At 45.7% G+C, this 22452-nt stretch overlaps 1 protein-coding gene across 1 annotated transcript; it reads left to right on the top strand.

Annotated features, from left to right (window-relative positions):
- The first annotated feature begins 7735 nt into the window (after nt 1–7735).
- Nucleotides 7736–21350, top strand: LOC102283813 (apolipoprotein L3). The gene is made up of 4 exons (XM_070371361.1): nt 7736–7869; nt 13443–13551; nt 14984–15110; nt 18732–21350. The coding sequence occupies exons 2-4, from the start codon at nt 13521–13523 to the stop codon at nt 19537–19539; spliced, it is 966 nt and encodes a 321-aa protein (XP_070227462.1). The 5' UTR covers nt 7736–7869; nt 13443–13520; the 3' UTR covers nt 19540–21350.
- Nucleotides 21351–22452: the final 1102 nt, after the last annotated feature.

Here is a 22452-nt window from a genome sequence, read left to right as displayed (position 1 = left end):
AAAGTTCTTGAATTTGTTTAATGGCTAAATAATTATTATTTTGTCTTGCTAACTCTTTTGTTTTGTTTGTTTCTACATTTTCTCACTTCTCTGAATTAATTTATTCTTTGGAACTTGGGGGAGGCCTAGGATGCTAACATTTTTTTTAGGTAAATAAGATAGGCAGAGGACATAGGGTGGAGGAGAGTTCTGTCCTGGGAAGGTGTCTTTGGGTCCTGCTTGGTCACATCCCTCTGTCCCCTGCCCCCTTTTTCAATACTCCTCAATTGTGAGGAGGAACAGGAATGAGACAGGAAAGGGAATAAAATTTTAGAAATAGAAGTTAATTATAAACCTGCCAGAGGAACTCATTTTTAGTTTCCATTCTCTTCTCACCTTTCCCCAAATTTTGAGGTAATAAAGCAATGACCGCTTTGGCTGCTTCCTGCTGAAATGCGGTGTGGTCCTGCCTCAATTTGGGGAATGGACACAGTATTGGAAATAGTCCCTAGACCCAAGCTTAGCACCAATATTTTGTTTCATAAAAACAAAATACATTTCTCTTTGATTGCTTTGTTATAGCACCTGAACAAATATTTGGAAATTAGTAGGTAAGGTAAGGATAATGATCAAAATGCACTATATGTTATTTTCGAAATTTATTCTTCTATTTTAGATGTCAACTAGGAAAGTAATTTTTCAGTATTTTCTCTTTATGCACCTTCTAGTAACCAGGTAACATCTTCAGTTCAGTTCAGTTCAGTCGCTCAGTCATGTCCAACTCTTTGCCACCCCATGAATCGCAGCACACAAGGCCTCCCTGCCCATCACCAATTCCTGGAGTTCACCCAAACTCATGAGCATCAAGTCGGTGATGCCATCCAGCCATCTCATCCTCTGTCATCCCCTTCTCCTCCTGCCCCCAATCCCTCCCAGCATCAGGGTCTTTTCCAATGAGTCAACTCTTCGCATGAGGTGGCCAAAGTATTGGAGTTTCAGCCTCAGCATCAGTCCTTCCAATGAACACCCAGGACTGGTCTCTTTTAGGATGGACTGGTTGGACCTCCTTGCAGTCCAAGGGACTCTCAAGAGTCTTCTCCAACACCACAGTTCAAAAGCATCAATCAGTGCTCAGCTTTCTTCACAGTTCAATGCTCACATCCATATACATGACCACTGGAAAAACCATATAGTCTAAATTTTGGTTTTAACTTTTTCAGGGGTATTAATCATCTATAACAGGAGCTATTGGCCACTCCACATGTCTCTTTTTCAAAAATGAAAATACAATTTAAATCAATTTTATTATCTTGTACTATAATCTAGTGTCTTCTTCTTGGAGGCAGTAGCTTGATATATTTCATTTGCCATTACCATTGCTAAAGTAAGAGAAAGTTTTTATAATTACAAGACGAGATCTTGAGGCTGTCAGGTTGCAGTTGGCAGCTGCTAGCAGATATTGTTTTGAGAACAGATGGTGGTATCTTTAAATCTGTTACAGTTTAGGAACCTCAAGTTCTTAGTAATAATATGTCTAAAACCATGTCCACAGTGGCCATTAGCTCCATTTTCGATGTCTGAACCACAGTTACTCCATTTTAATTTTTAAATGTATTTTTTTTCTTTTAATGGTTAAAGAATATAACAATGTATGTTTAATAGGTCATAAGCATGTTGTTTTGTTTAGCCTAAAGTTTAAATTAAATTCTGTATAAGCCAGAAAGTTTTTCCCATACTTAAGTATGTGAACATTTCCCCCATCATTTTGCCCTTTTAATTGCAAATTTTTCCATAGAAAGCACTGATAATCAATATATTTGTTCCTCGTTACCAGAGTGGTTGCTTCCTTCCATGAGTCCATCATATTCCTTGGTGCTAGCCCTACTTTTTATTTATATGTATGTATTTGCTTAATTATCCATGTTTAGGGAAAATTAATCAGACATAGGAAAAAAGTACAGAAGTATGCTGATGGGGAAGTACTATACTTAATATTGATGACTCTAAAGATGTGTCTATTAATTAACAAACCACAACCTTTAACTTTAGTACCAGAGATTAATTTAATCCTGAATATTGTTCAGGTCACAAAAACCTAAAATTCATTTGCATTAGTTTCTATTGTATTTAAAAATGTTTGATTTGCATGCTTTTACTTTTCTTTACCAGTTAAACAGAGCTCATTTAAAAGTTAATTTTGGTAAAAATTGCCCAAAGAAAAGAGTCTGATGCTGGGAAAGACTGAAGGCAGGAAGAGAAGGGGATGACAGAGGATGAGATGGTTGGATGTCATCACCAACTTGATGGACATGAGATTGAGCAAACTCCAGGAAATGGTGAAGGACAGGGAAGCCCAGGGTTCTGAAGTCCATGGGACTGCAAAGAGTCAGACATGACTGAGCAGCTGAACAACAACAATAGTCCAAAGAAAACATAGTATTTATAATGTACAAATAGACATGCTATATCAATACAGTAGAGACATCATAGCTTCATTTTTAAACTTATTCATAAATCTGAGTACTTTAATACACAACAACTGTTTATAAATTTTACCTAATCTTCCCTCCTTGTTGTAGTTCAGTTCAGTTCAATCGCTCGGTTGTGTCCAACTCTTTGCGACCCCATGAACGACAGCATGCCAGGCCTCCCTGTCCATCATCAATTCCCAGAGTTTACCAAACTCATGTCCATTGAGTCAGTGATGCCATCCAACCATCTCATCCACTGTTGTCCCCTTCTCCTCCTGTCCTCAATCTTCCCCAGCATCAGGGTCTTTTCAAATGAGTCAGCTCTTCACATCGGGTAGTCAAAGTACTGGAGTTTCAACTTCAGCATCAGTCCTTCCAATGAACACCCAGGACTGATCTCCTTAGGATGGACTGGTTGGATCTCCTTGCAGTCCACGACTCTCAAGAGTCTTCTACAACACCACAGTTCAAAAGCATCAATTCTTTGGAGCTCAGCTTTCTTTATAGTCCAACTCTCACATCCATACATGACCACTGGAAAAACCATAGCCTTGACTAGACGGAACTTTGTTGACAAAGTAATGTCTCTGCTTTTTAATATGCTGTCTAGGTTGGTCACAACTTTCCTTCCAAGGAGTAAGTGTCTTTTAATTTCATGGCTGTGATCACCATCTGCAGTGATTTTGGAGCCAAAAAAGTAAAGTCAGCCACTGTTTCCACTGTTTCCTGATCTATTTCCATGAAGTGATGGGACCGGATGCCATGATCTTAGTTTTCTGAATGTTGAGCTTTAAGCCAACTTTTTCAGTCTCCTCTTTCACTTTCATCAAGAGGATCTTTAGTTCTTCACTTTCTGCTATAAGGGTGGTGTCATCAGCATATCTGAGGTTATGGGTATTTCTCCTGGCAATCTTGATTCCAGCTTGTGCTTCCTCCAGCCCAGCGTTTCTCATGATGTACTCTGCATATAAGTTAAATAAGCAGGGTAACAATATACAGCCTTGAGGTACTCTTTTTCCTATTTGGAACCAGTGTGTTATTCCATGTCCAGTTCTAACTGTTGCTTCCTTACCTGCATATAGGTTTCTCAAGAGGTAGATCAGGTGGTTTGGTATTCCCATCTCTTTCAGAATTTTCCACAGTTTATTGTGATTCACACAGTCAAAGGCTTTGGCATAGTCAATAAAGCAGAAATAGATATTTTTCTGGAACTCTCTTGCTTTTTCCATGATCCAGCAGATGTTGGCATTTTGATCTCTGGTTCCTCTGCCTTTTCTAAAACCAGCTTGAACATTTGGAAGTTCACGGTTCACGTACTGTTGAAGCCTGGCTTGGAGAATTTTGAGCATTACTTAAGTAGTATGTGAGATGAGTGCAATTGTGTGGTAATTTGAGCATTCTTTGGCATTGCCTTTCTTTGGGATTGGAATGAAAACTGACCTTTTCTAGTCCAGTAGCCACTGCTGAGTTTTCCAAATTTGCTGACATATTGAGTGCAGCACTTTCACAGCATCATCTTTTAGGATTTGAAATAGTTCAACTGGAATTCCATCACCTCTACTAGCTTTGTTTGTAGTGATGCTTCCTAAGGCCCACTTGAGTTCGCATTCTAGGATGTCTGGCTCTAGGTGAGTGATCACACCATCATGATTACCTGGATTGTGAAGATTTTTTCTGTACAGTCTTTTGTGTATTCTTGCCACCTCTTCTTAATATCTTCTGCTTCTGCTAGGTCCATACCATTTCTGTCCTTTATTGAGCCCATCTTGGCATGAAATGTTCCCTTGGTATCTCTAATTTTCATGAAGAGATCTCTAGTTTTTCCCATTCTATTGTTTTCCTCTATTTCTTTGCACTGATAGCTGAGGAAGGCTTTCTTTTTTTAAATTTTATTTATTTTAATTGGAGGCTGATTACTTTACAATATTGTATTGAGGAAGGCTTTCTTATCTCTCCTTGCTATTCTTTGGAACTCTGCATTCAAATGGGTATATCTTTCCTTTTCTCCTTTGCTTTTCACTTCTCTTCTTTTCACAGCTATTTGTAAGGCCTCCTCAGACAGCCATTTTGCTTTTTTGCATTTCTTTTTCTTGGGGATGGTCTTGATCCCTGTCTCCTGTACAATGTCACAAACCTCTGTCCGTAGTTCATCAGGCACTCTATCAGATCTACACCCTTAAATCTATTTTTCTCTTCCACTGTATAATCATAAGGGATTTGATTTAGGTCATACCTGAATGGTCTAGTGGTTTTCCCTACTTTCTTCAATTTCAGTCTGAATTTGGCAATAAGGAGTTCATGATCTGAGCCACAGTCAGCTCCTGGTCTTGTTTTTGCTGACTGTATAGAGCGACTCCATCTTTGGCTACAAAGAATATAATCAATCTGATTTCGGTGTTGACCATCTGGTGATGTCCATGTGTAGAGTCTTCTCTTGTGTTTTTGGAAGAAGGTGTTTGCCATAACCAGTGTGTTTTCTTGCCAAAACTCTGTTAGCCTTTGCCCTGCTTCATTCTGTACTCCAAGGCCAAATTTTCCTGTTACCCCAGGTGTTTCTTGACTTCCTAGCTTTGCATTCCAGTCCCCTACAATGAAAAGGACATCTTTTTTAGTATTAGTTCTAAAAGGTCTTGGAACACAAAGTGATGTTGGTGTCAGGATTTTCTGACTTATCCCAAAGGAAGTCCAGCTTGGTTCTTATCTCTAAGGAAAAGAACTTTGATCCCATCTCTTCACAACAAGTTTTTTTAAAGTTAGCATTAATTGAGCACCTACTCTGTGTCAGCGATCATGTGAAGCACTTTGCATGCATGATCTCAGTTTTCTCCACAATAAAATTGAACAGATGAAGAAACTAAGGCCAAAAGTAGTTCAGTAACTTGTCCAAGGTCACATAACCTGCCCCTTCCTTATGGGTTTCAACTCTTCTCAACCTGAGGCCGTTCACTGCCAACAAATGACATGGAGGAAACATTCCTGATGGGATCTTGAGAAGGAACAACCTTAGGATCCTGCCTGGAGGAGGTGTGTCTGCCAGGAGAAAGCTAGCCTGGGGGGATCTTCCCAAGAGGATCTGGATAAAATTCCTGGCACACTTGTGTGGTTTACCTGGACAGTTTGGCCTCAGCCACAAAACTCTCCCAGGCATTGTCTTCAGTGAGCAGGAACTGCAGTTCTTCCCTGTTTACTGTCTCTGGGAAATACTCAGTGATGACGTCAGTAAAGTTTTGCTCTCTACACATAAAAAAAAGAAAAAAGATTAGAAGAAAGTATGGTGGAACCTAAATGATATTGAGTTTAAAGTGGCTCGTCAGTAAAGCATCTGCCTGCAATGCAGGAGACACATGAGATGCAGGTTCCATCCCCAGGTCAGGAGTATTCCTTGGAGGAGGAACTGGCAGCCCACTGCAGTATTCTTGACTGGAGAATCCCATGGAGAGAGGAGCCTGGCAGGCTATGGTCCATGAGGTTGCAAAGTTTGGACACGACTGAGTGACTGAGCAAACAAGAACTCACATAAAGTGGCTCAAGTTCACCTTCCTGAGCAAAAGTCATCTGGGATACTGTTAATGGATTCACCTGGGCTTACAGGTAGTCTTCTGGGTACAGCTTCTGGGTGTCTGCAGGGGTGCTTGAGATCAGTAGGAGCAGTATCTGCCTGAGGCAGTCACACCTGGTAAGCAGGTGTTTATATATGGGAGCACTGGGCAAATGCCCTAACACAGCATGGGGGAGGGCCGATGCTAGAGAAAGAGGTTTCCACCTGAAACTAACACATTCCAGGTAGAGGGGACAGCAGCACACTGGGCAGGACCTACTGTGTGGCAGGCACTGGCCCAGGACATGACACACATGATATTTCACCCCCATGAACACGTAGGGAAACGTTATTTCCATTTTACAGGTGAAGTCAGTTAAGGAGCTCCAGGTCACACAGGTGGGATGCGGCAAAGGCCAGACTGGGGTTTAGCTCAGGGTCCACTGACCCTCGCAGAGCAGCTGTGTGGACAGCAGGGAAAGAACTGGAGGAAGCAGCCTCTGTGGTGATGCCCCAGGGCCTGCGAGCAGGAGGCTGAGACCAAGGGAGAGGTCAGGAGAAGCTCTGGGATGCTGGGAGGCCACCTTCCCTGCCCCTCCTGGCCTTGGGGACTCCCCCTGCTGTCCCCCCTCCCTGTCCTGCCCGCACTTCTGAGTCAGTTGCTAATGACAGTGGGAGAGGAAGTGAGCACCTTAACTGATGCTCTCTTGAGAGAACCAACCCTATTTCCTTTTAGGTTCCCCAGAAAAGAGTCATCATGGGCAGAGGAAAGAGGGTTAGCCCTCTCTTGTAGACTTTCCTGAGTTACTAAGACTCTGGACTTCCTATAAAGTCCTCCAAAACAGACCTATTGTCAAGTGGAAATAAGTTGAGGTAGAAAAGAGGAGTGTGCTCTCAGCCCTTCCTGTGAGCTCTGCATCCATCCAAATGGCCTTGATCACCCAGCCTGGGCCGCTGGGACCAAAGTCACTGGTGTCATTGTTGCCTTCACGGACAAGACTACAGGGACCTAGACATCACCAACTCAATGGACATGAGTTTGAGCAAGTTCCAGGAGTTGGTGATGGACAGGGAAGCCTGGCGTGCTGCAATCCATGGGACTGCAAAGAGTGGGACACACGACTGAGTGACTGAACTGAACTCAACTGAGACTATAAAGGTTGTAGGTAACATGCTCAGAATGGCTAAGTGGTGGTCTTAGGGCCCTCTCCCAGGTACCATGGGAGCAGAGCAGGGGACTTCCTGGGGATTTCTCGGACCAAGTGTTGCCAGAATTGGGCTTTGAAAGATGAGCATAACTTTGCCACGTGGTAGGAGCAGGTGTTTCTGGAAGAAGGATCTGAGGTAGGAAGTGCCTGGAACCTGAATGAGTGTGCCCCTTAACAGCAGGAGTATGACCAGTATGCAGTGAGCAGCTGGTATCTTCTGGGACTGTGCCAAGTGCTGGCAGTGCGAAGGTGAATAAGGCAGGCAGGCTGGCGAGTGAGGGTGGATGGAGAGGGTGGAGGGGCTGGAAGAAGGCCATGGAGTAGACGGAGCACTATTGGCAAAGGACCTCACAGTCTGTTGGTGGTGGGTCATCCTTCACAGAGCCCAAGGCACAACGTACTTGGTCATGAAGGACTGAACAGGATAGGACTGGGCTTGTGTATCTAAGGGAGTCAACAGGGAGGATGGGATTAGCTCAGGGTGGGGCCTGGTGGGCAGGGTGTTTGTTTAATCTGAGCAACCCAGATGTAAGGACATTCACTTTCCCTTTTGCTTCTCCAGGTATATCTGGGCCCAGAGGGTATATGTGGTTTATTGCACAGCTGGTGGCAGCATCTGCAGAGCTGAGAACAACTGGATCTTGTTCACATTCGGCCAGTGGAAGACTCCTGGGTAAGCATGGGGAAGGACTCCTCCCATCTCCCCATCCTCAGGACAACTGCCTGAGAAAAGGATGATTGTCACTAGTTGACAGAAGGAAACAGAACCTCAGAGAGATGAGGTCATGGCCAGAGGGGCAGGTTAAGCAGGAGCAGAGCCTGGATGTGGGGGCAGGTGTGTCTGAGGGCTTCCTCCCACCCCCAACACCTCTAAACGGTGCAGAGGGAGGTTGACACTTGCTCAGGTGGGCTCAGCTCAGGATGTGGACTCCTGAGACGTGAGTGGTGACCCCAGAAGGAAGGTGGGTGTTGGGGGTGCTCAGCCCTTGGGAAATTTAGAAAAAGCAGATGGGTAGAGGACAGGAGAATCAAAGCTTCTTCTCTTATGGCCTGGCCACATTGAGGCTGCCCCCAGGGTAGGGAAAGGGTTCCTTTTGAGGTACAAGGACTCCAGGTTCATCACCACCCTGTCTCTGAGTGTCTGCTCAGTGCCAGGTCCTAGAGGGAAACTGAGGCCTGAGAGGGGAAGGACAGGAGACCAAGTGGGTAAATGCAGGGCATTGCCTTCCTGTGCTCTCTGGGCCCTCAGCTCAGGGCTGCCCATGATGGTTGATCATGTGTGGGGAAGATGGTCCAGATGGAGGAAGTGAGAAGGGCTTACTACACAAGGTCTACATTCAGTTCAGTTCAGTTCAGTCACTCAGTTGTGTCTGACTCTTTGTGACCCCATGAATCGCAGCACACCAGGCCTTCCTGTCCATCTCCAACTCCCAGAGTTCACTCAGACTCACGTCCATCGAGTCAGTGATGCCATCCGGCCATCTCATCCTCTGTCGTCCCCTTCTCCTCCTGCCCCCAATCCATCCCAGCATCAGAGTCTTTTCCAATGAGTCAACTCTTTGCATGAGGTGGCCAAAGTACTGGAGTTTCAGCCTTATCATCATTCCTTCCAAGAAATCCCAGGGCTGATCTCCTTCAGAATGGACTGGTTGGATCTCCTTGCAGTCCAAGGACTCTCAAGAGTCTTCTCCAACATCACAGTTCAAAAGCATCAAATCCTTGGTGCTCAGCTTTCTTCACAGTCCAACTCTCACATCCATACATGACTACTGGGAAAACCATAGCCTTGACGAGACGGAACTTTGCTGGCAAAATAATGTCTCCGCTTTTGAATGTGCTATCTAGATTGGTCATAACTTTCCTTCCAAGGAGTAAGCGTCTTTTACTTTCATGGCTGCAGTCACCATCTGCAGTGATTTTGGAGCCCCAAAAAATAAAGTCTGACACTGTTTCCACTGTTTCTACATAACGTCTACATTATGATCCTGGTTTTGTAATATTAAGATAAAAGTCAAACTGTAGACACGTTAGTGTAACAGGAGGGGTGTAGGCTTAGATCTATGTGTTTAGACAGGCAGAGAGAAACTTAGGAACTTTGGGGTTATTAAAATCATATTCCTGGGGCTTCCTTGGTGGTCCAGTGGTTAAGACTACCTGCTTCCACTGAAGGGGTTGTGGGTTCAGTCCCTGGTTGGGGAATTAAGATCCCACATAGTGGGCAGTGCAGCTAAAAAAAGAAAAATAAAAAAATAAAAACAGAATGTACATTTTGATCAGTTTAAACAAAATAAAAGAAAATCACATTCCCTACTTATATAACAGTGTCTGAAGGCCTGGACTTGGCCTCTACCCTGCCCATGGAGAGCTGTGTGACCCTGGACAAGCCACCTCCCCAGGGAGTGTTTGTTCAGTTCTCTTACCCATTTTAAAAAGCTGGTTTCAGTCTGCTCATATGGGTTTGTAGCTCCTCTGTGTGTTGGGGACATTCACCTTTATCCTTCTAAGTATTGCAGACATTGTCTCCAGATCTCTTGCATTTTGATTTGGTTTATGGTATCCTTAGCAATTTCTAATTTTTAAGAGGTCCAATGGTTTCTGGGATTTGTGTCTTGGTGAGACAGTTTTCCTCAAGTTAGCAGAATTTTTGCAGTATGTTTTGCATAACGTTTTCGTTTCTTCCAGTACGTTTGTAGGTTTTTTTTCATTCTGGTTTACCTTTAGGTCCCTTTAGGTTTCACTAATTGATTAGAGCTTTTTATTTCTTCTTCTTCCTCCTTTTCTTCTGCCTTCTACCTTCTCCCTCTTTCCTTTTTTCTCCTCCTCCTCTCCTGCTCTCCCAGACTCCCTACCTTCCTTCCTGCATGTCTGCTGCTTTATCTCCTTAAAGCAGGATTTACTTAACAGGTACCTACTGCAATCAAAAAGGAATACACTGCTTTTTTCTGCCTTTAAAGGAGCCTCCAGTGCAGTAAGGCATTATTCAGATTTTAGCAGGAGCCCATATCTTTCCACAATTCTCTCTTCCTCTTTCTCCTGCTGTAAAAATATCATGGCTGGAGTAAGGAAACATGAGGAAGTACAGGTGTTTCCTGCCACCTGAAAGTACAGTACAGCTTTCCTACAAAAGCTTTCCTAAACCAAGATGGCCTAGTGTGAAGAAGATATAGGCCTCACTTCACAGTTTGCTGGCAGAGGGTGATCTTTTGGAAAGCAAGGGACGTCCATAAATGGAAACACTCAGAAATCTAACGGCTCTGTCAGAAAGAGCTTCTATCAAGACAGATAAGGAAAACAAATGGAATTACCCAACTGCAGGTAAAAGAGGTGTGGTGCTGTGTCTTCAAGAAGTTGGTGGTTTCATGTCCCACTAATGGGTCCCACATCTTGTATTTTAGCCATGCTGTGTCTGGGTGGGGGGAGGGAGCCCTGGAGGCCCTGGAGCAGGAGGAGCCGCAGAGAAGAGACAGGGCACCTGCCCAGTGCTGGGAGCTGCAGAAACTCCACACAAACAGACCCGCAACCAGGAAAGTGCAAGGTTCCAGGGGGGCCTGGAGAGGAACCGGGGGAGACAGCAGGGGGAGGAGGCTTTGGAGTGGGAACTCTAATTACAGGTAACATTTCACCTGGTGAGGCAGGTGGGGAAAGGCCTTGCAGGGGGAGGGGCACCCTGAGCGAAGGCCTGGAGGCTGGGGGAATCAGAGTCCAGGCATCTGGGAGTCCTCCAGGGCCCCTGGTCCAGGACCCATGGAGTCAGGAGGATGCGGAAGACAGGAGTAGGAGCATCAGGAGGGCCTGGCGATGGGCTAAGGACTCTGCACTTGATCCTGCCCTAACCCCTCCTTCCCTGCCCAAGGTGGATAACTTGCAGCCACATGGAGCGAGATGTTTGGTGAGAACCTCTGCCCACATGGAGGGGAAGCCTCTGCATCTGGCCATATAGTTAGGTGGGGAGTCTTTTCAGGGTTCTCCTTACTCCCACTGATAGGCTTTTTGGGCAGTGACCTATCAGAGGCTAACAGAGGAGGATGCCCTGGATTCTAATCCAGCAGCAGAAGCACTGTGCAGCATCCACACCCAGCTGAGGCCCCAGACAAGTGTCAGGACCAGGACAAGAATGGCAGGGAAGGATGGAAGGATGAGGTGGACAGTCCAAATGCATTTTCAAGTGTTTGGCATCATCCAGGATCAGCCCTTTCTGCCCAAGCTCTCCTCCTCTCTCTGCCTTGGCTCTTGGTCCTTGTGTTTCAATTGGCTGCCCTGGCTCCTGGCGTCCTACAGCTTCGAGGCAGAGAAGGAGGCAGGGGACCAGCCAGCTCTACTCTCCCACGTGCCTGGAGATGGGCCTGTCTGTATAAATTCTCTCCCATCCACACAGTCAGTGCCCACAGCCTCCGCCACCAGGCATACTCCCTAGTAATCAAGCTGATGGTTACTATTCTTGAGGGGAACCCTGGGCATTGCAGAGGGAAGGTGATAGAAAGATTCTAGGATCAGGGCTCAGGTTAGGGGGGTTGGGGGAAACTCTAAGGAAGTTGGGCCACTCTAGACTGGGTGCTGTAGAGAATGGCAGGGGCGGTTTTACCAGTGATTGTCTCAGTAACTCTATCTACTGAGAGGGGAGACCAGAGCAAGGATAAAGGTGCAATTGGTAAATAAAAAGCAGTCGTGATTTTCAGCCAAGGCAGGGAGTGTGAAGACTCTGGGTTCCTGTCACCACCACCCCTGCTTTTTAATTATTATTATTGTTAGCAGCAAAGTGAGAAGAAGCCAGATATGGGATCTTGAGCCCAGAAAGTGGGTGGGATCCAGTTCTCCAGGAAGAAGGTTTCTGACCTTGGGCAAATCACAGAACATCTATGCTTCAGCTTCCTTAGCTGTAAATGGGGATACAGTGGTACACACCTCCTGGTTATCAGAACAATATGGATTATAATTTATAAAGTCTTAGAGTAACTACCAGTGCAGAGCAAAACCAGAAATACAAGCCACTCTCACGAGTAGCTGTTACTGTAACTATAAGGACCTTTACTATCATTTCAGTCAGGTCTCAGCAAGAATACTTAAATAAGTATTCTTTTGCCTTCTTAAAATACTGCCTTAGTATAATTAACACGCTTATTTTCTCATCTCCCAACACAAGATAGTCACAACCAGAACCAAAAGAAGTTCTCTCTATATAAAGATCTGCTATTTAAAAAAATAACAGAGAACTGGCAAGACAAAGGATGGACACCATCGCATATGATATGTGTGAATGTAAATTTGTACAGTTTCTTTGCATGACAAAGTAGCTTAAGTATGAAAAAATGTTAGGTGTTGATACCCTTGGATCCAGTCATTCTACTTCTAGAAATAGCTTAATGAAAGAATCTTAAATGGAGGCAAAGTTTTATGCAAGAAGAGTGTTCTTTGCACTATTACTTACATAAAGAATTAAAAACAGCCTGAAGTCCAACAATCAGGAGTGGACAGCAAAGATGACACCGTTCGGGTCCTCAGCTGACCAAGGCAGGGCTGCAGGGATTGGAGTGGGGCTGGTGGGAGTCCAGAAAAAAGGTTTGTGGGATAAAGGCTATTGCAGAAGCGAGGAAGATGTGGTCTGTGGGAGCTATAGCACCGGGAACTATCAAGGCAGAGACTCGAGCACAGAGTGCATAACATCATTTTGCAATAAAAAGAGTCATTTTCCGATTAACATGCATCCACAAATAGACATTTTGTACATTAAAGCAAGTAGAGCATAGTCATCACAAACCTGGAATTTGGATCAGAAAGACTTGGGTTCAAGGCCGGGCTCCAGCAGAAATGGGAAAACTTGGACTGACCTAAGTTTACGTGAGTTTCAGAGGCCTGCACGTCATAGACAGTGGATCAATATCACCTATAATCAATTAGTAACACAAGCATTCCCAACCTCATGTAATTTCCAGGGGATTCCCTTCCTACCTGATCTTCTGTGTCTGGTTTTATTGCTCCTATAACTTCGCAGATGGCTCTCTCCTGTCTGATTATCCTCTCTCGTACCCCAACAGGAGAGCAGAACTCTGGGGAGGACGGCGGGAGGATGAGTAACTTTCCTTAACAAGTGATCTGCAGAGCCCAGGGGACAGAGAACCATGCTGGGTTAAGGCCCAGGTGGCACTGGTGGCCGTCCCAGGTGAAACCACCCAGGACCTCGCCCCTCGCTGCTCCCTCAGCCACTGCTCACGTGCAATCAAGCCCACAATCTGTTTTCTCTTCCCCAAGGGTGAAAGGACACCTCCTTCCAGCCTGACACAGACCGGTGAACTGAAGGGAGATCTCTGAGACCCTGCTGCTGCCACCATGAGCTCAGAAGATCCCAAGGACCACTCAGGTAGTCAGCCACCACCTCTCTGGCAGGTTCCTACTTGTGACCCAGAATTGAGGGTGGTGGCTCCAGGCCAAATTAACCTGCCCAGTAATCAAGAACCAAGAAAGGCGTGGATAAGCATCCCCCAGAGAGGCAATGGGGAGTCCCCTGACACTTGGTGGTCTGTCCCCACAGCCTCTTTCCTGGTCCTCTCCTCAGGGAGCCACTTGACAAGATGCTAACTTCCTCCCCTTGCCTCCTGACCCCCAGCTAATGACTCAGAAGTGAGGCCAGGACAGCCCATGGAGGGGGGCAGGCACAGCAGAGCAAGTCCCCAAGGCCAGGTGGGACAGAGAGAGGAGGTCCCCTGGAGTTTCTCCTGCCCTCTCCCTTGGTCCAAACCTCCTTCTGCTCCCAGACCCTGGGGTGTCAACACAGAGGCTGTTTCCTCCACCTCTTGCCCTGCTGCCCACCCAGCTGCCCTATGAGGGTCAGCGAACTCTAAACTGAATCCCAATCTGGCCTTTGCTGCCTCCCATGCCTGCCTCTCAGATCTGGAGCACCTTACCTGACCTAACCTGTAAAATGAGAAGAATATTTCCCTATGTTGTGATGAAGACCAAATATAATGTGTGTCCGTGGCCTGGGCCAGGGCCTACCACATAGTAGGTCCTGCCTAGTGTGGTGCTGTCCCCTCTACTTGGAATGTGTTAGTTCTGAGTAGAAACCTCTCCCCTTCTCCAGAATCCCCTCTCTCCTGTGCTGTGCTAGGGCACCTGCCCAGTGCTCCCATGTATAAACACCTGATTACCAGGTGACTGCCTCAGGCCGTACTAGTTCTATTGTTCTCAAATGCCCAAGCAGACACCCAGGTGCTCAATTATTTCCTCCATCCACACCACCCTAATCAGTCAACACACAGATCTAGTGCTGTGGGTTCCCTCCATGTGAGCCCTGAGTGATGCTCACATTTCTCCCTTAGTGGTGCATGAGAAAAAGAAAACCTAAAGCACTTAATACTTCAGAGAAGAGAGAGAGGAAGAGATCTGACATCTCTTCATTTAATAAGGACACTGATATTACTGAATTGAGGCCCCACACTTAAGGCCTTATTTCACCTAATTACTGCCTTAAAGCCCCCTATCTTCTAATACAGTCATTGCAGAGTGGGTGGGTCTGGGCATTAACTTATGAATTGGGGCTGGTGCATACAGTCCACCTGAGATCCCAGATAAATCCATCAACAGCATGCTAACTTCCTCCCCTTGCCTCCTGACCCCCAGCTAATGACTCAGAAGTGAGGCCAGGACAGCCCATAGAGGGGGGCAGGCACAGCAGAGCAAGTCCCCAAGGCCAGGCGGGAAAGGTGAAAGGTGAACTTTTACCACTTATACTTGATACCATTTACATCACACCATAGTTTACTCGAATCTTCAATTTTTATTTTTCTGTCTAGAGAGCCAAAGCTTTTTTGATGATGTCCTTGAGTATTTCCAGGGGAGTGTGAGATGGGAACAACTGCAATTCCTGCTCACTGAAGACAAACCCTGGGAGAATTTTGTGACTGAGGCCGATTTGTCCAGGTAACCATTCAGGTACACCAGGAATGTCCCCAACATGCCCCCAGGAAGATTCTCCTAGGCTAGTTTCCTCCAGGAAGATCCTATGGTTGGGGCCGAGGATGTTCCTCCTCAAGATCCTATGTGGAATGTTTCCTTCGTGCTATTTGTTGGCATTAAATGACGTTGGGTTGAGAGGAGACGAAACCTGCAAGGAAGGGCAGGTTATATGACCTTGGACAAGTTACTGAACTACTCTCTGCTTCATCACCTGTTCAGTTTTACTGTGAGGACACTGAGATCATGCACACAAGTGCTTTTCATGATTGCTGACACAGAGTAGCTGCTCAATCAATCTTAATTTTAAAATAAGGTTGTTGGGAAGAATCAGGGACCTTCTTCCTGAGGATGAGAAAAAAGAAGGAATTCCTTTGGTTCAAGTTGGAAAATCTTGACCCAAACATTATTTTGTGTTCCTGGGATTCTGACTAGAGTTCTTTCATTCCCCATCTTAGGAATTATACCAACACTGCAGGTTCCTGCTGTCCAGTAAGGCAGAGAGGCTGGAGGGGAACTGGTTGGACCTGGTGGGATCCTGAATCTAGCCCTGCCCAACTCTGGGCCTGTGGGTTTCAGACCCTGAGTCTCAAATTTGTTATGTATTATGTGTCCAGTGGGAATAGCAATTCAATCTGATGGATTGTAGTGATGGCCTCAGAGTAAACTGCAGAGTCAGTGGTGGGGAACAAAAGGCAATCATCTTGTCCAAAGAACCAGGGAGGCCTGGACCAGGGTCAGACCTAAGGGTCAGGGTGGAGCAGAGGGTCCAGGTTGAAGGACTAGTAGGCAGACTTGGGCAGCAGGCCAGGACTAGAGTGAGGAGAGTGGGCCCTAAGGACACAGAACTGAAGGGGCTGTGACCCAAGCAGAGGTCCTGGGAGTGGGAGAGGGAACATTTCTTCCCTTCCTGACGGGATCCCCTCGAGCTGGGCTAGAGGGCCCTGGGTGACCCTGCCCTCCATACCCTGCCTGGGACCTGGATTCTCACTCCATCTGGGACCCTCTTCTAGTCTACATGGAGCTGCCCTGTCACTGGGAAGGCCGTGTGGCTCAGGGAGCCCTCCAGGGTCATAGTAAGTGGCTGTGATTGTGTGTCATTTGAGTGATTCTGAGGAGCCTCACGCATCCCCACCAAAGAGGAAACCACTTCCTCCACCAGCTGTGCAAGTGCTGCTTCAGGCTCAGCCATTCAGATGGGTGTTTCCTCAAGCCTCTTGATTCTTTAGAGGTTCCATAAAGTTGCACATGGCCTTGGAGTGCAGGCTCATGATGCTGTCACAAATTAACATGTAACCCCTGAGAGGTCAGGGGTGCTCGGCGCTGGCTCAGGAGTCAGTGATGTGGGCTGGAAGGCCCAGAAGGAACAGGGTTCACAGCTTCCCAGTCAATATGGGCAGTGGACAGACCCAGTGTCTTTCTGCTGAGAAGGCCAAGGGTATCAGGCTTGGGTGAGAGCAGATGCCAGGCAAAATGATCGTTAAGGGTCCTTCTAGCTGAGTTTTGATTGAAAAGAAATAAAATTCTAGGCGCAAAGTTAGCCAATCTCAAAAGTATGAGGGCTCAGTCCTGGGACTGTTCTTACTTTTCCCATCAAGGGCAAATTTGGGGATTCCCACAACCACCCTCAGATTCTAGAACTCCATAGAAGGATGCACAGACTCACTTAAAGCTTCAGGATCCCAGTTATGATTTATTACAGGAAAGGATGCAGTTTCCCATCAGCCACAGGGCAGATCTGGGCAGGTTTCACACACGAAGTTTCCATTGTCCCCAGGATGCATTACTGTCCTGGATCCAGTATGGCAGGACACATGGAGCACTGCCCACCAGAGATGCTCACCCTATTTAACAACAAATTACCCTGACCCATCATCTCCAGCCTGTCCCAGAGCTCAGACTATTGCCCTAGAGCCCAGCTCCTCCAGAGGTCAGAACAGATACCACGTGACCCAGAGGCCCACCACATGTCAACTCATCAGACTCTCCAGTTGCCAAAGTCCCAGGCAGACGAGGACATTCTTATCAGCCAGAATATTCTTGAGGCCTAGTTACCACATCCTAGCAGCCAAGAGCAAAGAACAAGAGGACTCCTCACTATACACTAAGGTCCCTGAATGAAGAGTTTTCTGCTCTAATCCCAATCAATTCTCTTTATCTGTGAAGTTCCCATTTTACACACATTCTGGAAGTGATGGTATTGGTCTGCCTTTGAGGTGTCTTTATCAAATATCTCTCTTAAGTTAAAGGTATCCTAAGATGACCTTTGCTTATGTATTCCATGATTGAATAAGTACATGGAGCACTAACAATATCCAAATGAGGGTTTGCTGCTGCTACTGCTAAGTCACTTCAGTCGTGTCTGACTCTTTGCGACCCCATAGATGGCAGCCCACCAGGCTCTGCCGTCCATGGGATTTTCCAGGCAAGAACACTGGAGTGGATTGCCATTTCCTTCTCCAATGCATAAAAGTGAAAAGTGAAAGTGAAGTCTCTCAGTCATGTCCGACCCCCAGCGACCCCATGGACCACAGCCTTCCAGGCTCCTCCATCCATGGGATTTTCCAGGCAAGAGTACCGGAGTGGGGTGCCATTGCCTTCTCCTGAAATCAGTAATAGACTTATGTAAAAATGCTAACTCTGGTTCTGCGTAATTACTTGAAAAAAAATAGAAAAAAAGCAAAGTTGAAATCCCAAAATATCTTCATGACATTCTGACATTATTAATGAGAAATGACAATGAGCATGGTGATGTTTGTCATAGCTGTGAAATAAAATGATACTGCCAGAGCTTTTAATCTCTTTCGGAACACCGCCCTTTATATTTCAGAGTAATTAGAAAGGAAACTTTGGGAAGATTTGCTGTGGTTTTTGCTTGTTTGGTCGATTGGAGAACAAAGGTGCCTAGCCGTTTTCTGACTTCTGAATTGGCCTATAGACATCGTGGTCCACCAGATCTGTCAGTAGCTAAAAGTTCCACGGCCAGATTCCATTTTCCCCTTGAGAAAGTCAAACAGTGGATTCCCAAACTGCTTTAAACAGTCTCTGGGGTGTAAGACTCATACATCGGTCATTATTCATCCAAAAGCCTCAAAGATTATCTTTTGTGTTATATTATCTTGAGTTTATGAATTGAGAAATGAAAGGGACTTACCAAAAAACACATTATGAATTAAAGTCACAGACTTAAACAAGCTCTCTGGGTCTCATCCAATGGTCAAATCAATTGTAATGGATCCTCATCTTTTAAAGTTTGTTTTCGATTTTGAAAAAAAAGACGTTTGAACTTTTATGTTTTGAAAATAAAGGTATATGATAAAAAATTCGAACAGAAGCAAAGCTGAAAGTAAAAACTCCAATCTAGTCTGCATATCTTTAGAAAATAATTTATTTTTTGCATATATAATCATATGCATATTGGAGAAGGGCATGGCAACACACTCAAGGGAGGTTGGAAAAAATTTTACATTAGTAAAATTCTTGTGATTTATAATAAAATCTCTGTGGTTTATGCAGGATAGAGCTTGTTGAGCCTGTTTCATAGACAAGCAAACTGTCTTTCTAAGGCTTTAATGTTCATTGTTACAGGGAACAGGCAGATGTACTCCGTGAATATCTGACCAAGGTGCAAACAGTCTTGGCTGGGGAGGACCAAGACAGGCTCCAAAAATACCAGCAGAAAAAGGAGAGGTTTTTGAAGGAGTTTCCTCAAGTAAAAGAGGAGCTGAAGGAGAGCATAAAAAAGCTCCATGAGCTCGCAGACAATGTTGACAAGGTGCACAGGGACTGCACCATCTCCAATGTGGTAGCTTCCTCCACCGGCATTGCGTCTGGCGCCCTGAGCATCCTTGGGCTGGTTCTGGCACCCTTTACAGGAGGCCTCAGTCTGGGACTCTCAGCTGCTGGAATAGGGCTGGGAGCAGCATCTGCTGTAACAGGTATTTCCACCATGGTGGTGGAAAATGTAAACCTGTCATCAGCAGAAACCCAGGCCGGTCACATTAACACAGCTGAAATAAAATGCTATGTAAATGATCTCTACCAAGTTAAAGATTTTGGGAGGCATATTCGTGCCATCAGGGTGGCCAGAGGCAACCCTGAATTACTACCCACTGCTCAGCACTGCATAACCACTGGGCAAGTCCTTGTCCAAAGTGCCCAGCATGTGAGTACACATTTCAGAGGCACAGCTCTGGCAGCGACTAGAGGAGCCCGCATCGGGGGTGGAGTTCTGTCAGCTTTATCCATGGGGCTGGACGTGTACTCCCTGGTGAAAGATGCACAGGAATTGCAGGAGGGGGCAAAGACAGCATCGGCTGAGAACATGAGGCAAAAAGCCCAGGAGCTGGAGAAGGAGTTGGAGAAGCTCACCTGGATCTATGAGAGTCTGCAGTAGGGCCCGACTGGGCCACCCCTAGAGCAATGCAGGGACCAGGGACGCGTGCAGGGTCAAGGGGAGAAAGCACTTACTGTGGACTGAAGAAGACACTGAGGGCAGAATAAGGGAGAGACAGGGAGACTAGCAATGAGAGGCCAGGAATAGGGGAGCTTTGAAAATGGGAGAAAGCCAAAGAGTTAGGGCTGTAGAGATCCAGCACAAGTAGCAGGGGCTCCTCTATCGCCCTCCCCAGGGTCTGATATTCTAGCAAGAAGGGTTTCCCCTGGTGATGGTCTCTAGCCCTACTTCTCCAGCATCAACTCACCTTTGAACTTAGCAGGGAGTGACTTGTTTGTTTCCATGTTTTATTAAAGTATAGTTGATTTACAATATTGTATTAGCTTCAGGTATATAGCAAAGTGATTCCATTATACGTGTATCTATGTACATATTTATCCTTTTGAAATTTTTTATAAGTTCTTCAGCTCAGTTCAGTTAGTCGTTCAGTCATGTCCAACTCTTTGCAACCCCGTGGACTGCAGCACGCCAGGCCTCCCTGTCCATCACCAACTCCCGGAGTTTACCCAAACTCATGTCCATTGAGCCGGTGATGCCATCCAACCGGTTCATCCTTTGTCGTCCCATTCTCCTTCCATCTTCAATCTTTCCCACCATCAGGGACTTTTCAAATGAGTCAGCTCTTCGCATCAGGTGGCCAAAGTATTGGAGTTTCAGCTTCAGCATCAGCCCTTCCAATGAATATTCAGGACTAATTTCCTTTAGGATGGACTGGTTGGATCTCCTTGCTGTCCAAGGGACTCTCAAGAGTCTTCTCCAACACCACAGTTCAGAAGCATCACTTCTTCAGCGCTCAGCCTTCTTTATGGTCCAACTCTCACATCCAAACTTGACTACTGGAAAAATCATAGCTTTGACTACAGGGAACTTTGTCGGCAAAGTGATGTCTCTGCTTTTTAATACGTTGTCTAGGTTGGTCATAACTTTTCTTCCAAGAAGCAAATGTCTTTTAATTTTATGCCTGCAGTCACCATCTACAGTGATTTTGGAGCCCAAGAAAATGAAGTCTATCACTGCTTCCATTTTATCCCCATCAAGGAGGGTTGCATGATGCCAAATTCTCTCCCCATTCATGGAAGATGGAGAGATGTGGACAGCAGAGTGGGACCCAGAGTCTCTGTGAAGGAAGAGTTCAGGCAGCTTTCCCCCTGAGGTGGGGCTGTCCCAGAAGGGAGTTGACACTTGATGCCAGTTGCAGAGGGACCCCATTGACCCCGCCAGACTCAGCTCCCTGTGGCCCCTAGGGACTTGGGCCTCTGAGCTCTCTTCTTTGGACGAGCGGTAATTGATGTTTATGACTCATCTTGAGCTAACAGGGAGCATTTACGGAAGGAAAGTACATTTTTAGACTACTGGAAGGTTGAAGGATTTCTCTTCCTCTAAGGAAATGGCATCCTCCAGAAAACAGACTGACCTGCCAGTTTCCCCACAGGGGGCCAGTCTGAACCTTAGTTTTCCCAGGTGCCATTAGGAGAGTAAATGCTTCCATCACAGGGCTGTGGTAGCTTGCACGATGTTGAGTGTGAAAGTGTTTTACAGTCTGTAAAGCATTCAGGTGCTGCTATGTTTTCCCACAAAGGTTCAACTTTAACAAATATTGTTTCAATATTTGAAAATTGTCAAATTTACCATTTTACCCACTTTTATGTGTACAGTTAAGTGGTATTAAGGACACTCACATGATTGTACAACGAGCATCACCATCCATCCACAGAATGTTTTACATCAAAAATAAAACTCTGTTGCAATTATATACGAATACCTCATTCTCCCTCCTCTCCACCTCTGGCAAGCGCCAGTGTACCTCTGATCTTTATGAATTTGCCTCCTCTCAGGACCTCATGTGAGTGGAATCATACAATATTTGTCCTTTGTGACGGGATTTTTTTTCTTTCTTTTTTACTTCCTGTGGTAAAATACACACAACCTAAAATTGACTACTTAACCATTTTTAAGTGTACAGGTGAGTGGTATCGAATACATTCATCTATTGTGCAGCCATCACCACCATGCGTCTCCACATTCTTTCTTCCTGAAACCTGAGACTCCGCTGGACTGTAACTCCTCTCCCCCTCCCACAGGCCCTGACGACCACCACCCTGCTTTCTGTCTTTATCTGTTTGCCTACTCTGCAAACCTAATAATAACAGGAAATACAATAAGTTTTTGGTAACTGTTTTATTTCACTGAACACAATGTCTTCAAGGTGCATCTAGTCCATAGCATGAGTCTGAATTTTCTTCCTTTTAAAATAATTTTTTAAAAAAGAACTTTCTTCTTCTTTTAAGTGAGTAATAGTCTGTGGTATGTATAGACAGGATTTTTCTTATATTATTTTCCTTTCTTCCACACTGTGGCTATTGTGATGAGAGCAGCCTGCAGAGAGTGGCCAAGACCAGTTCCGCTGAGGTCACCTGTGCTGTCAGCCTGGAGGGGATCCCCTGTGCTCTGCCCCGTGGTGTCCACATCCATCAGCAACTCTGATGACTCTAAAGCCCTCAGGTCACATGCTCAGTCTGAAGCTCCCTACTCACTCCCACTGATCCTATACAAAGGGATGAGGACAGGCAGGTGGGTCACTGTAGCCATCCTGGGGTACTTCTCTTGTGATGTTGGGGTCAAGTGGAGCCCAATTTTATCGTCATTGAATCTTTAGGATCTCCAAATGGGATGGTCTCAGCTCATGTCCCTGGTTTTAAGTCTTGCTGAATCCTCACCTTGATTTGAGTCTGCAGCTCCCATGGTGGCTCTCCCAAGAGCTTGTGTTTATTGAGTCCATGATGTCTGGCATCTATTAGGCATTCTCAGCAGAGAACCTTCATGACAACTGGACACAGTTCCTCTGGATTAGCT

This window comes from Bos mutus, chromosome 5 (genome assembly GCF_027580195.1).
Source record: "Bos mutus isolate GX-2022 chromosome 5, NWIPB_WYAK_1.1, whole genome shotgun sequence".
In the NCBI taxonomy this organism is placed as follows: domain Eukaryota; kingdom Metazoa; phylum Chordata; class Mammalia; order Artiodactyla; family Bovidae; genus Bos; species Bos mutus.
This window is presented reverse-complemented; position numbering and strand designations above follow the sequence as displayed.

Coding starts and splice junctions, on each gene's coding strand:
- LOC102283813 (XM_070371361.1), top strand. CDS start 13,521: ATGAGCTCAGAAGATCCCAAGGACCACTCAG. Junction 13,552..14,983: donor AGATCCCAAGGACCACTCAG/GTAGTCAGCCAC, acceptor TTTTCTGTCTAG/AGAGCCAAAGCTTTTTTGAT. Junction 15,111..18,731: donor ACTGAGGCCGATTTGTCCAG/GTAACCATTCAG, acceptor TCATTGTTACAG/GGAACAGGCAGATGTACTCC.